At 37.3% G+C, this 13,689-nt stretch overlaps 1 protein-coding gene across 1 annotated transcript in view; it reads right to left on the reverse strand.

Moving 5' to 3' along the window:
• LOC107586442 (transducin-like enhancer protein 1) overlaps nucleotides 1–11,998 on the reverse strand; it is a 39,389-nt gene extending 27,391 nt beyond the window's left edge. The window contains exons 1-3 of the mRNA XM_016273810.1: nucleotides 11,218–11,998; nucleotides 2,807–2,904; nucleotides 1,527–1,590 (exon numbers count right to left, since the gene is read on the reverse strand). Coding sequence (XP_016129296.1) covers nucleotides 1,527–1,590; nucleotides 2,807–2,904; nucleotides 11,218–11,241 — 186 coding nt within the window. The 5' untranslated portion in view covers nucleotides 11,242–11,998. The remainder of the gene's footprint in view (nucleotides 1–1,526; nucleotides 1,591–2,806; nucleotides 2,905–11,217) is intronic.
• Nucleotides 11,999–13,689: the final 1,691 nt, after the last annotated feature.

Here is a 13,689-nt window from a genome sequence, read left to right on the forward strand (position 1 = left end):
TGTCTTCCAAATGAGCATCATAGTTTAGTATATCACGACAAATATACTAAACTATGACGCCAGATTTAGATTTATGAGCTACATGTTTAATCAGGACCAAGGCACCAAACTGAACAAGTTGTACAATTTATTGTACAAATAAATTATTTATTTGAGCCTTAGCTTTATTGTTTATACTACTATAATTAATTATTATATTATTAATAAATATTATTATTACTATTTATTGATTAAAATTGACTTTACATAAATGTTAATTAAAAATAAATACAAATAGTTATAAATAATTAAATAAAAACAAATAAATAAATGATTTTTTTTTTTGCTTTATTGGGTGTTGACTGGAATGAATTTTTTTTGCCATAGTCTTGTTGATCATATTATTTATATTATTATTTAATATGTATTTCTATTATTGATAATTATTATTATTAGTAGTAGTATAAATTAAATTAAAAATGAATATATAAAACATATACAAACAAATACATTTATTTTTGCTTTATTGGACTGATCATTTTTAAGGAGGGAGCGATGAAATGGGATCAGGGTGTGAGATTCCAGATTCAAACCTGAATCTTCCATATGGACACTACTGTTCTATATGTTAGGTTTAACCATTTTTTTTGTTTTGTTTAAATGTCTTCCTACGCTTTTTGTTTTATTGAAGAGATACCAGAACGATTTTATGTAGACTGACGAATGATGAGATTTGTACATGTCGAGGGCTGGATTTGAATCTGCTTCTTCTGAATCTGCATCATGGCTCGACATATTAATACAAAGGCCACAACCTCAACTTGTTTTTAAAATAACTCTGGGGGCGTTTCGCTTTATTGGATAGATAGTGGAGAAAGAGATGACAAGACCTTCAGCATTGCTCAAAATATCAGGATTGTGTGTGCCAACCACTGAGTCACGACACTGAACAAAGCTTTTAACACTTGAATATCATCCAATTCACTGTCTCTGTTGTTTTTGTTAGCCAGGAGGCTAACGCACCATCGCAAATGAGCTCTGAAAACTATTTCATGCCCATCAACAAATCATTCATTCACTAAGATGAGAAGAACATGCAGTCCTGTCTAGTCGTCAAAGAGTGCAGATAGAAGAATGTGGTAAACTATAAATGCATGAAAATAAAGGGGAAGGCTGTTGAAACAAGTCTTAGTGTACATGGCAGGCCTAGCAGGCTAAATATAGTCTTCTGGGTTATCTGCTTTCTGCAAGCACTGAATCGTTGTTCCCTCTCATTATTTACATGTCTGCGCTTGTGATCTTTGTTTCTCTCTTTCCATCTCTTTTCTCTCTTCATTCCTGGCTCTCGCATATCACCCTTCCTTCTCCCTCACTTTTTCATCTCCCTCAACCCCTATCGTAATCCCGCTGATGTGTCCTCAGGTTAACCAAACACCCTGTAACATGAAATCAAACGCAATCTCTCTTTTTAAACACAGATGGGCTTTAATGCTGTATTTACTGGAGCGTACGGCAGATCTGACGATATGAGGGTTGAACAAGCTCACCATGATATAGTGGCGCTGCATCTCCGTCTTCTCGCTGGCCAACTTCTCACAATCTAGTTTGAGACTATGAAAACACGGCAGAAAAATATGAATGAAAAACACAGTAGAAAATTATTAATTGTTCACGTTAATCAAATGTTGATGGTAATTTAATGCTAATGACTTGTCAACATATCAGAAACCAAGTCTGACAAGTCTGATTCACTTAGATGAATAAGAATGAATCAGTTAAATTAATTGAAACAGGACAAACCAATGTACTTACAAGAATCAAAACGGCTTGATTCACTTAAATGATTAAAAGTGTTCCAACTCACTTAAACGAATCAGAACAAATGATACACTTTATTGAATAAGAATAAATCAATTAAATTTCATTAATCAGAACAAACTAATTCACAGAAATCAAGACAATCTGATGCACTTAAATTAATCAGAATGATCAAACTCACTTAAAGGAATCAGAATAAACCAGTTTACTTAAATGAATCAGAACAAACCGATACACTTTAATGAATAAGAATAAATCAATTAAATTAAATGAATCAGAACAAACTAATTCACTTACAAGAATGAAAACAGACTGATTCACTTGAATGAATCAGAATGACCTAACTCACTTTAAGGAATCTGAATAATTCAACAATCAAAACAAACCAATTCATTGAAATTAATAAGAATGAATCAATTCACTTACAGAAATCAAACCAAACTGATTGACTTAAATGAATCAGAATGATTCAATTCACTTAATCAGAAGGAATCAGAACAAACCAATTCAACAAAATGAACAAGAATGAATTAATTCACTTAAATGAATCAGAACAAACTAATTAAAGTAAAGGAATTAGAACAAACTGATTCACTCAATGGAATCAACACAAATTGATTCAGTTAAAGGAATCAGCACAAACCAAATTACTTAAATGAATCAAACTTCTCGTATGCTATTTACAACATTACAGGACAGTTCAGCAAAACTTATTTGATTATTGTTTCAGTTTGCTAATTAGCTTGGTATTTGAAAAGCTACACTGAAAATGTGGTTAAGTTAGCAGCATCACCAGTTTTAGTCAGTTCTCACTAATCCTGGTAATTTCCAAAGCAGATTTCAGTGGATAAAATAAAAATGTTGATGTCACACTGCTGTATAATATGCTGTATAATACAGTATCATTAATTCAATACACATCCAGCCAGTTATTAGCCTGTAGGAAGAGATTCATAAATAATCAAAAGTGTTTCAGATACTGGGAGTAAATCAGCTCATATGATCTGACCTGTGGTACTGAGCCTGAAGGAACTGGAACTCCTCTTTAATGCGGTCCAGAGTCTCCAGCACTGTGAACTTGAATGACTGTCCAGGCTGCAGAGGTACCTGAGGAGAGAGAGAAAGAGATGGCTTATTAATCAGTAAACAGCCATCGCTCTGTGCTGGAAGATTGGACTGGTTAAATTAATGTACCAAAAGTGACTCATTGAAATAAAATTGAAAAAGTGCTCCCACGGGATTATCTTTGACCTTGGCCTCACTACAAATGCTATATGCGTTTTTGGTGAGGGAGGAGGGAAAAAAAAGGATAACAACAGCACTTCTACGGGGCCGTGGTAACCCTCATTCTGCAAAATGCTTCCACAAGATTTAACCCTAACTTTAGGTAGACACAAACGCACTTCCCAATCTCAAGAATGAATCATTAAACTTAGATAAGCAGCTATGAGTATTGTATGGAAACTGTACCAGAAATTCACAATTAAATTTTTGCATTCCAAAACTTCTATACATTCCAAGAACATTAAGTTCTACTTTATTAATAATTACAGAACACGCATTTCCTTAGTAAACCACAAACTATAAAATAAATGATTTATTAAAGGAACTAATTCATTTAACTGAATCAGATCATGAATCATACAACACAACTATTGAAGTTTGATTGTTGAGCATTTAATCTTATTAGCCAGCTCTTCATTTCATAGTGAATCAAAAACATACTGCTTGACCAGTGTACTGTAATTGCCGAAAGAATGACTCTTCTTGGCTGGTTCTTTTTAGTGAATCAAAAAGCCATACAGTGCAACTAGTATATCTGGAATTTAGAGTGACTGATTCTGATGTGAAAGCAGGTGAAAAGCAAACTATTAAAGTCACAAAGTTAGTTCTTATTCAAAAGTAAGTAAACAATTTCGGAAACAGCTACAAAGTTTAGTTTAATTCTGAGTGGTTTTTTTAGTGAATCAAAAAGACTAATAAATCAATCACAGAGATTACTGAAATAAGAGTGTGGTTCTCTCAATTCTGTTTTTGCATTTTACCATGTTTACCATACCCACATATTTCCCCCAATCCACATCTGAAAACACGCGCATTTCAGGTCGCCGTGATTTTGCCAAGTAAGACATGTTCCTGGATCAACATAACTGTCCAAAAATACAGACTTAACCCAATCCCTACCCCTAAACCTAACTCTACCCATAATTTATTCCTAAAAACAGTGTGAAATGATAGCTGATTAACAAGGGTGTAGAAGCACCTAACCCGAATCAATCACAGAGATTACTGAAATAAGAGTGTGGTTCTCTCAATTCTGTTTTTGCATTTTACCATGTTTACCATACCCACATATTTCCCCCCAATCCACATCTGAAAACACGCGCATTTCAGGTCGCCGTGATTTTGCCAAGTAAGACATGTTCCTGGATCAACATAACTGTCCAAAAATACAGACTTAACCCAATCCCTACCCCTAAACCTAACTCTACCCATAATTTATTCCTAAAAACAGTGTGAAATGATAGCTGATTAACAAGGGTGTAGAAGCACCTAACCCTGATTGTAAGCCTAAAACAGATATTTCCTGAAAAGTTGTCCCTCAATTCTGATTGGTTGATAGGAATGTTGTCACAGGATCAACAAGGATGTTGATCCAGGAACATGTTGTACTTGGTAAAATCACGGTCACCCAAATTTCATGTGGGCCCATCTAATAGCAAGACCTGCATGTTCTAATCTGATCTACCTTTCCTCCTCATTAAGATCCGAGTCCTTTCCTTTGCTATTTTTAAACACGTTTCCTGTTCTGTCAGCTGCTTTCTAAAATGGCCGCCTTTGTCCTGCGCACCTCCGGGCTTCCAGTTTTCTATCTGAAGCTCGGTGTCCGGTGAGCGGCTGAAGATTGGCGGTTTCAGTAGGAGCTTAATTAGTCTAGACAAGCGAAATTCAATTAAATTTTAATTAGGCTAACGGTGGAGGTCAGAAACTTGGTGAGCTTTCGAGTAATTAAGCTGCAGGCGCACAGCTGACTGGATGAGTTCAGTACACACACCAACGTGTTTATGTGCGGATAGAGGGGGACAGTCATCATGTCCCTACGGACCCTCATTCATTCAAACGTGTGTGTGTACAGTAACTGTTCTGAAAGCAATACAAACCACACAGGGCCAGAACTCACAGGACCATAGTAGATTCTCACAACAACACAAAAATATATAATCAGGAAACATCTCATAAAAATATAATGTATCCACAGAAGAATTCCATGAATAACATTAGATTTTTATATTTTCTAAAGGAAATGTACAGTTTTCAGTGTAAATCCTGCTACCATGGAGCCAGAGTGTTATGGATGGTTGCCAGGGTGTTGCTATGCAGTTGCTCAAATGTTGTGAGTGGTTGCTATGCCATTGCTAGGATGTTGTGAGTTCTCAGGGCGTTATTATGCAGTGTTGCCATCCATCTGATGTTCTAAGTGGTTACCATGGCATTGATTTTAGGGTTGCAAAGGGACGGAAAATTTCCAGTAAATTTTCCAAAGAATGCTGGAAAGTTTCAGGAAATTTTCCACCCCTTTGCAGCCCTTACTGACTGGTTGCCAGGGCATTGCTATGCAGTTGCTAGAATGTTGTTACAATGTTGATAGGGTGTTCTGAGTGGTTGCCAGGGTTTAAATTGATGTTGTGAGTGAGAAATTTGCTATAACATTGCTGGGATGTCGTAGATGGTTGTCAGGGCCTTGCTATGCAGTTGCTAGGATGTTGCTATGCTGTTAATAAGGTTGTTCTGTTTGGTTACCAGGGCATTGATTGCTATTTCTAGGGTGTTGCCCTGCTGCTGCTGCAATGTGGTTGCTCAGATGTTATGGACGTTTCCAGGCAATTGGTATGCCATTGCTGGGATGTTGTGGGTGGTTGCCAGGGACTTGCTTTGCGGTTGATAGGGTTGTTCTTGGTAGTTGCCAGGGTGTTGACTGCTGTTTCTACGGTGTTGAAATGCAGTGTTTCTCAGATGTTAAGGGTTGTTCCTGGGGTGTTGCTATGCAGTTGCTCAGATGTTGTGGGTGGTTTCCAGGGTGTCGCTACGCAATTTCTAGGTTGTTGTAAGTGGTTTCCAGGTCACTTGCAAAGCAGTCACTAGGATGTTGCTATGCGGCTGAGAGGCTGTTCTGGGTGGTTAACAGAGTGTTGACTACTGTTTCTAGAGTGTTGAAGTTTAAAAGCTTTAGCAGTTTAGAAGCTTTATCAAGCTGCAAAATTTGAGGTATCATTCATATCTGCAGCACAAATGGTGCAGGATGGGTTTTGTAAGAATGTTAGCACTGCTAATAATCAAGAGACAAAGATAAATATATTACTTTAGCTGAGTTTTGGAAAAAAAAAACATTTGTTCATATTGTATTAAAACGAAGGGCTCTGCAGCATACAGTAAAAACATATGAACAAAATTCACATTTATGCAAATAAACAAGGGGGAAACCTGGGTAAAAGCATCTGTTTAGACACAACAGTGTGTGTCAGACAGGAGGGGGAATCCTGAAATCCAAAACTGATCCAGTTAATCTGGACGGAGGGGGACGAGGCAGACAGCGAGTCATGTGGGACAGCGGCTAGTCAATCACAATTTAGACGAGTTGCAGCAGGCTAGCCTAGAATTACTGAAGATTATCTTCTGAGGGAGGTCAAAGGGGGCGAGAAAGACGAGCAGATCCCATAACAATGGTGGGAAATGAAATCTCTCCCAATCGCCCACTCTGATCATCTCATATATCACTGCTGGAGTTGCTATTTTGGACACAGTGTCTTAAATCTGCTTGAAGGAGAAGAGAGAGACGCCGAAAGAGGAGCGCCGACAGCTACAGAGATGTCTACGGAGCTCGCATCCTTGCAGACAGGCTGGGATAGAGACATCCATGAAATAATCATCCGCTGGTGAAATATTTAGTGCAAAAAAGATGCACGAATAGATGAGGATCACCAGAGAGTGGAAGAAAGAGAAGTGTCAGTGTGATCTCGGGGGATCTGGGCGAATGTGTGAGTGTGTGTGATCTCGCTCTCTAAAAACACAGCTTTCCTTCTTGCCCAGTCCTGCAAGACCTTGTCTCCACAGACTCCTGGAATTCCCAAGACACAACCATTTTGAGGTGCTTGAGTTTAGCAAGTACACTTTGAACTGGGTGTCACACCCTCATTATACAATCTGAGAGAAAGTCCTTCCACTGTTGCCAATCACTTCTGAGGCTTTTACCTAATCTTAAACCCCACTGAATGTCAGGACGTCGGGTGGCTGCTAGGACTATCTTGGCGACTTACTGACAATGCGGCTCTGGAGTGGCTCGCTTTGTGAGGCCGAGCAAAAGCCATCGCTGTCCAATACTGGATTAGGAACCGTGGATTGGCAGGCAGAGAAAACAGCTTTTATACTTTACAGAGTAAATCAGCAATGGTTTGAGACTAAAGAAAGAAAGAAAGAAAAAGAAAGAAAGAAGGTCCTCATATGTGTTTCCGACCAACGCTAAATATTGATAATAAAACAGTGTGAAGATATGAAACCTGCAACCAAGTTTAACATCCAAATGTGGCCAGAATAAAAAGATTTATTAAAACAATACGGCTGTGAGTAAAAATGAGCAAAGGAGAGCACACCAGCTCAAACTATCAGCTCATTAAAAGAGCATATGTGAATTTTGTGGCCAGAAACTTGGCTACAATTTTCACTTGGCCACCACATCAGTGTAACAGAAAGCTGGCATTCACTCTGAGACACACATTCATGCAATAACACAAAAAAAATGTTTTATGTAAAATGTATGAATATGCATGCTTTGTATAAAAATCAAGTCTTTGCCATTAATTAATAATCAAAGCAGCTATAATCATATATGATCAAGGGTTGGAAAGCGAGACCCATTTTTAAGTGCCATTTTAAGTAGGAAAACTGAATGATTTTCATTACTTTTAGTAAGAAACATGCATTTTTCAATTAATAAATTTTTTTGTTTTAGTAAACCTATTCCAATTTCTGAACATATGAATCTGAATTTCAGCTGATTTTTTAGTAATTAATTAAAAACATGCAGGACAAGCAGTGTAGTCTGATTCCCAAACAAGAGCTAACAATTATATTTAGTGAAACTAAATAAGCATAAAGAGTACCCTGTTATATTCTGATTCCTAAACAATGAATCTTATGTAGTGGTTCTTTTCAGTAAATCAAAAACATATAGTATGATAAGTGTAGTCTGATTCCCAAATGAGTGGATCTTCTGAGCCAGTTGTTTTTATAAACACGTATGAATGAGCAGTTACTTATTCTTACTACGAACTACTTTCATCACATCTAAACAAAATTAACCAAGGACTGTTACTTTGACTCATGTCATGTCAAGTTGTAAAAAGTCATTAAAGGTCAAGATAAAAACATTTTTGCAAGAATTCAATAAATATAAAATGGAATATATGTCTGAGTTATTACTTTCTGTTGAAAACTCCTGAGGGCAGTAAATGCAGTAAGAACTTCTTTCTTCTAAATATTTTTTCCTCAAAAGTGCCTACTAAAGGAACTGCTAATGGAAAAGGAACACAGTAGTTATAAGGACTCAGAATACATTCCTCACAATCTTTTGCATTGTGACATTTTAATGTATACTGCTAAATACAGCTGTATTAAACAGGAGGTTCTCTATATTCCATCTTCATTATGACATCAGTATCCACATAAATGTTCACATCCTGGCATAACACACACCAAAACCTGCCTACAAAACACCCATAAATCCACACAGTGCAAACACAGGTACTATTAGTGATGCCTCATGAGCTACGTGTGCTAATGCACTCATATTACAGCCTCTCATTTGTATCAGGTTCTCAAACTCCTCGTCATGTCCAACATATCCACAGACCTCCTGCGGAGAGAGTTTACGTTTCTCACACCTCGCACATGACATCGATGGACTTCTCACCCTTAAACGTTAACTGAATGCCAGTTTTACCATCTAGACTCTGCATCTTTAGGATTAAAAACAATGTGTCAAGTGCATTTGATCAACCTTGGAAGTTTGTGTTTTGTTAACAGTCGGAAACCGAAGGTGTGGCTGCAGCGGATTATGAGCTTTCCCTGCCCGGCTTTTTTTTATTGTTATTGTTTTTGGCTCAGAAGCACGGAGCACTGTAACGCTTCTCTCCTTCCACCTTCCAATCCCCCTGCTTCAGATAACACTAACCACAAAAATCCAGTGGAACCAATTACCAGTCCTCCCGATGCAGTTTGCCTTGCAAATCAGGCCTTAACCCTTTCAAATAGGCATGCACTGCAGGTATTGCAGACTCTGACACTCTCATTTCACACCGACACAGGCTCCCTCTGATTTGCACTGGATGATGTTGAATTGTCAAACTAAACTACTGATGGACCAATCTGATTAGTAAAACATTTACGGAATCATGCTGAGACATTTGCACAAAATGCAATGCTAGGGTGGTTTCCAGGGTGTTGCTATGTGATTGCTAAGGAATTCTAAGTGTTTTGTATAGGTTCCAGTTAAAGATTTGAAAAGGGGGTTTTGAAGTGGTGCCATAAAAGAACCATTTTTGGTTCCCCAAAGAACCTTTCAGTGAACAGTTCTTTAAAAAGCCTATTATTTTCGACTAAAAATAAACTTTGGTGTAACAGAAAGGTTCTATGAATGTTAAAGGTTCTTCGTGGAACCACAGATGCAAATAAAGAGCTTTTATTTTTAAGATTAAGTATGAGCAAATGTAACAGTGATGCTTAGCTTAACTAGATCCGCTAATAAAAAAAGCTGTTCTAACCATGTGTGTGTTTTCTGAGAAGAGAAGTCACACGAACATGGAGATTTCTTAAAGATTTACAGAACAAGGAGAGGTGTGAGCACGAAAGGCAATGTTTATGCTTGGTTACACACAGCAGTTGCTAGAATGTTGTTACAATGTTGATAGGGTGTTCTGAGTGGTTGCCAGGGTTTAAATTGATGTTGTGAGTGAGAAATTTGCTATAACATTGCTGACCTTTCTCACACCTTTTTATTGGTGAAGGTCAGGTTTCACAGGCCATGAGGGTAAAAATAAAACCTGGCTGCAGATTTCACTGGTCCTTTGGAGTTTGTTCACTATATCATTATAAATTACATTCGATCACTCTGGCTGGGAACCTCAGGACATGATTGTATATTTGTTTAAGGAATATTATGGGAAAAGGAATATTATTTAAAAAATAAAAACTTAAGCAGTATAATAAGAATTTGTGTCACGTCAATTACCACAGAAATGCATTTTTAAAAATCCATTGACAGTTATGCTTACAGGTTAATCTTTACTTAAGAAATGTCATAATTCACCATATTGAAAGAAAATGTATATATATTTCATTTTGTCATGCAAAAACTGTCCTAAAATGATCTTATTATTTATGCAAAATATAACCAAAGTCTATGCTGTACAATAATAGTAATAATAATAAAATCAGTTGACTCAAATGCAAAAATTGTCGAAGTTTCTTTTTGCAAAACCTATTTTCTTATTTATTTTACTTGATTTTATGGTGAAATATGACACATTCTGGACATTTCATCATCTTAAGGGTGAATCTCACAAAAACGGTCTTAAAGTTCCTTTCATTCCTTAATAAAGACATCTGATGGCCTCTTTGCCGAGGTCTAAAAAGGCGAGGGAGAAGGTTAAATGGACTTTTTAAATCTTAATCTAAAGAGGAAGAAAAAAATGTCACAAGGCAAAAACAGTCCTAAAAATGTACTTTATGCAAAATCTTATTTCCTCATTTTTTCTCCAGATTTTAAGGTGAAATTTGCCTCATTCTGGATCATTCTTGACGGTTTTAGTGAAATTCACCCTTACATTGGAAGTCTATGAGGCAAGTGTGCGACATGCACACTAAATCAATCTCAAGGGACATTTCATTCATTCATGAACACATCTGATGCCTTGTGCTGTCATATAGTACAAGTTTAGGCTTGTACGCTGAACCAGATTTAAAAAAGGCTGCAATATACGGTAGATTCTTTGGATTCTAGAAACATCAATAAACCAAAGACTGGTCACAGTTAACAAATAAACTTCCCACAGTAAGCCCTATCCAACCCCACCCACATACACATACACATATATAAGATCTAAACCACTCTAGATTTACCAAACGCACTATGGCATCTATTAGAGGGGGCGTTGAGAAAGGTTTATTACACAAACTAATACAGACACACATTGTGTTTGATTCCTCCCACACAACTTTCTATCAACTGGCTCTTGAGGACACCTGGGTGAAGATGAATATGCGTACATGCAACTGAAAGTCTGAAGAGACGTCTCTCTTACACCCAATCGCTTCATCTGTTCCATTTATCGAAGATGTGGGCGAACGAGAGAGCGCAGCACTTACCGGGTGTCTACCCTGCGGGTACATGGTCACCGGAGGGATGCCCGGCTATGGGTTTGACGGCCAATGCGCTGACCCTCCGTACTCCTGCGTCCCCCCTCTACCAGGGGACAGAGCCCCGAATCGAGTTTGGGAACCCGGCTCTGTTCTTTCCAAGCCGCAGAAGGCTGTCAGTGCATCCGACAATGGAGTCTTCTAAAAACAGATCCCCTTACTCACACTTGGACTGGATTTCCCCCCAGAATTCCCTGACGTCCCACTCCGTTACTGTCCGGCTCTCAGTCCGACAGGTCAGGAGACCGGGAGGAGCAGCGAATTCCGAAGAATCACGTCCAGTTGTCCACAGTCTTGTCCTTCTGCAAATGTCCCCAACAAGCTACATAAACAAACAAGTATCTCCATTCGAGTCTTCCAACCTTGTAACAGTACCTCAAAACTACAGGGCTTCTTTGCTGAGGTCTAAAAAGGCAAGGGAGAAGGAGGAAAGGGCTTTGTATTTAATCTAAATCTAGAGAGGAAGAAAAAAAACACAGGAAAGCAGGAAAGAACAGCAGGTCACTGAAAGATCCAGCAGGATTTTCAGCAGCGAGCCCTAGACTGTAATATATTGTGCCTGTTGGCTTCAACACAAACACGACAGCCTGCTCAAGCTGCACTTAAGGTGGACCGGGCGAGATAGATAGAGGATAGATAGACAGAGAGATAGAGACAGAAATAGACACCAATACATGCATACAACCAATGATACATGATATCTTGTTGTCGTTGCATTGAATGGCCGATAGATTCATATCACCACACATACAGACCAATAGAGAAAAAAACATGAATTAGATATTTAAGTTGTTTTTCTTAGAGGGCAACCTGAGACATTTGCTTCATAGTCTGCTTATATTTTTTGACTGAAATAAAAAGACCCACTTACCCCAGTAATCGCTCATGTGTCTCTTCTAGATCAGATCTCAACAAATGTCTCAAACTGTGCTCAGATTTGCCAAGTCTGCAATCAAAAGTTAAAGATTTCAATATGCACTCAAATATTTCTCATCAAATTCTTCAAAGACCTAATTTTCTGAGATGTAATACCTACATTCATTTATTCATTTATTTTACAGATTATAATCTAAATGATTATAGTTTAAAAGAAAATTATACAAAATATGAAATATATCAACTGTAATACTATATTTTATTATAATACACATATATTACTCACACATATGCCTATATAGGTTATTATATAAAAATTATATTATTAATTATACTCCAAGTTAAAATGATATAAAATAAGAAATATATTCTCTCTCTCTCTCTCTCTATATATATATATATATATATTACACACACATTTATCTATATCTATATCTATATATATATCTATATATATATATATATATAGATTCAAAAAAGAATATTATAAATTATATATTTATTTGCAAATTCTTTATATTACTTAAATGTTTACTTATTATTTACTTTATACTTACTGTATGTCAACAGTTCTCTCAATGTACTTTTCCTAAGGAATTTTGAAAGAAATATCGGAGAAAAAAATCCATAATTCAATGAAGCATAACTGAGGTCTCCTGAGCTTTGATAGAGCAACCTCCGAGCAATTAAATTTGCCTCAGGGGAGAAAAAAAATCTGAAAACAAGGGATGTGGAAAAAAGAGAGAACGAGAGAGATGAGGAATGATTCAATTTGCCAGCAATTCCATGAAAGCACCGCGTGTGTCCAACCTCATATTTGCACGTTCGCCTCCGACAGACGACCATTTATCTGCCCTTTGAGAAATAAACGGGCAAAATTAGTGATAATTGCAACACTTATGAACTTGATTTATCCAGAGCATGTTCACGTCGCTTGTTTGCGCTTGAAAATACACATCAGCAAATTTCAGTCATTTTAATAACCCAGTCATCCCTATCAGTATCGCCCTCATCTCTTCATCATTCTCTTGCCCTCCTCCGTCATATTAGTGTGATCTCAGAGGCGTCCCTTGTTAGTCATCCCTCTGTCTGCGCCACCTCTCCGGTCAGGGTTTGCCCTAATCGCTGTTATCTAATTGCATGGATTAGACAAGTATTTACTCACACGACCCTCTCCCTTCAGCCTCTTACTGATACGTTATGAAGCTGGTTGAGTACAAACAGACATCATGGAAATGACCGACGAGACAATAATCTGCCCTGAACTGGTTGGGCTTCTGCATAATGGTGTCCAGGTAAGGGGTTAACAGGTTTGGCATAAGATCTGAAATAAGATAATAGGAAAATCAGGGGAAGACGAACTGTATGATCATGTATCACAACAGCTGCATTTACACTTTACTTAAAGTTATTCTAACATTTTGACATTATTTATCTATCAATAAACATATCATAGTATAAATATATGTCATTCATAAATGTACCTGTACAAACACCATTTACAACAATTAATCAAGTTCAGCATCCGATTCACATTCACATTTG

Source organism: Sinocyclocheilus grahami, unplaced genomic scaffold (assembly GCF_001515645.1).
Source record: "Sinocyclocheilus grahami isolate Dianchi unplaced genomic scaffold, SAMN03320097.WGS_v1.1 scaffold81.1, whole genome shotgun sequence".
Taxonomy (NCBI): domain Eukaryota; kingdom Metazoa; phylum Chordata; class Actinopteri; order Cypriniformes; family Cyprinidae; genus Sinocyclocheilus; species Sinocyclocheilus grahami.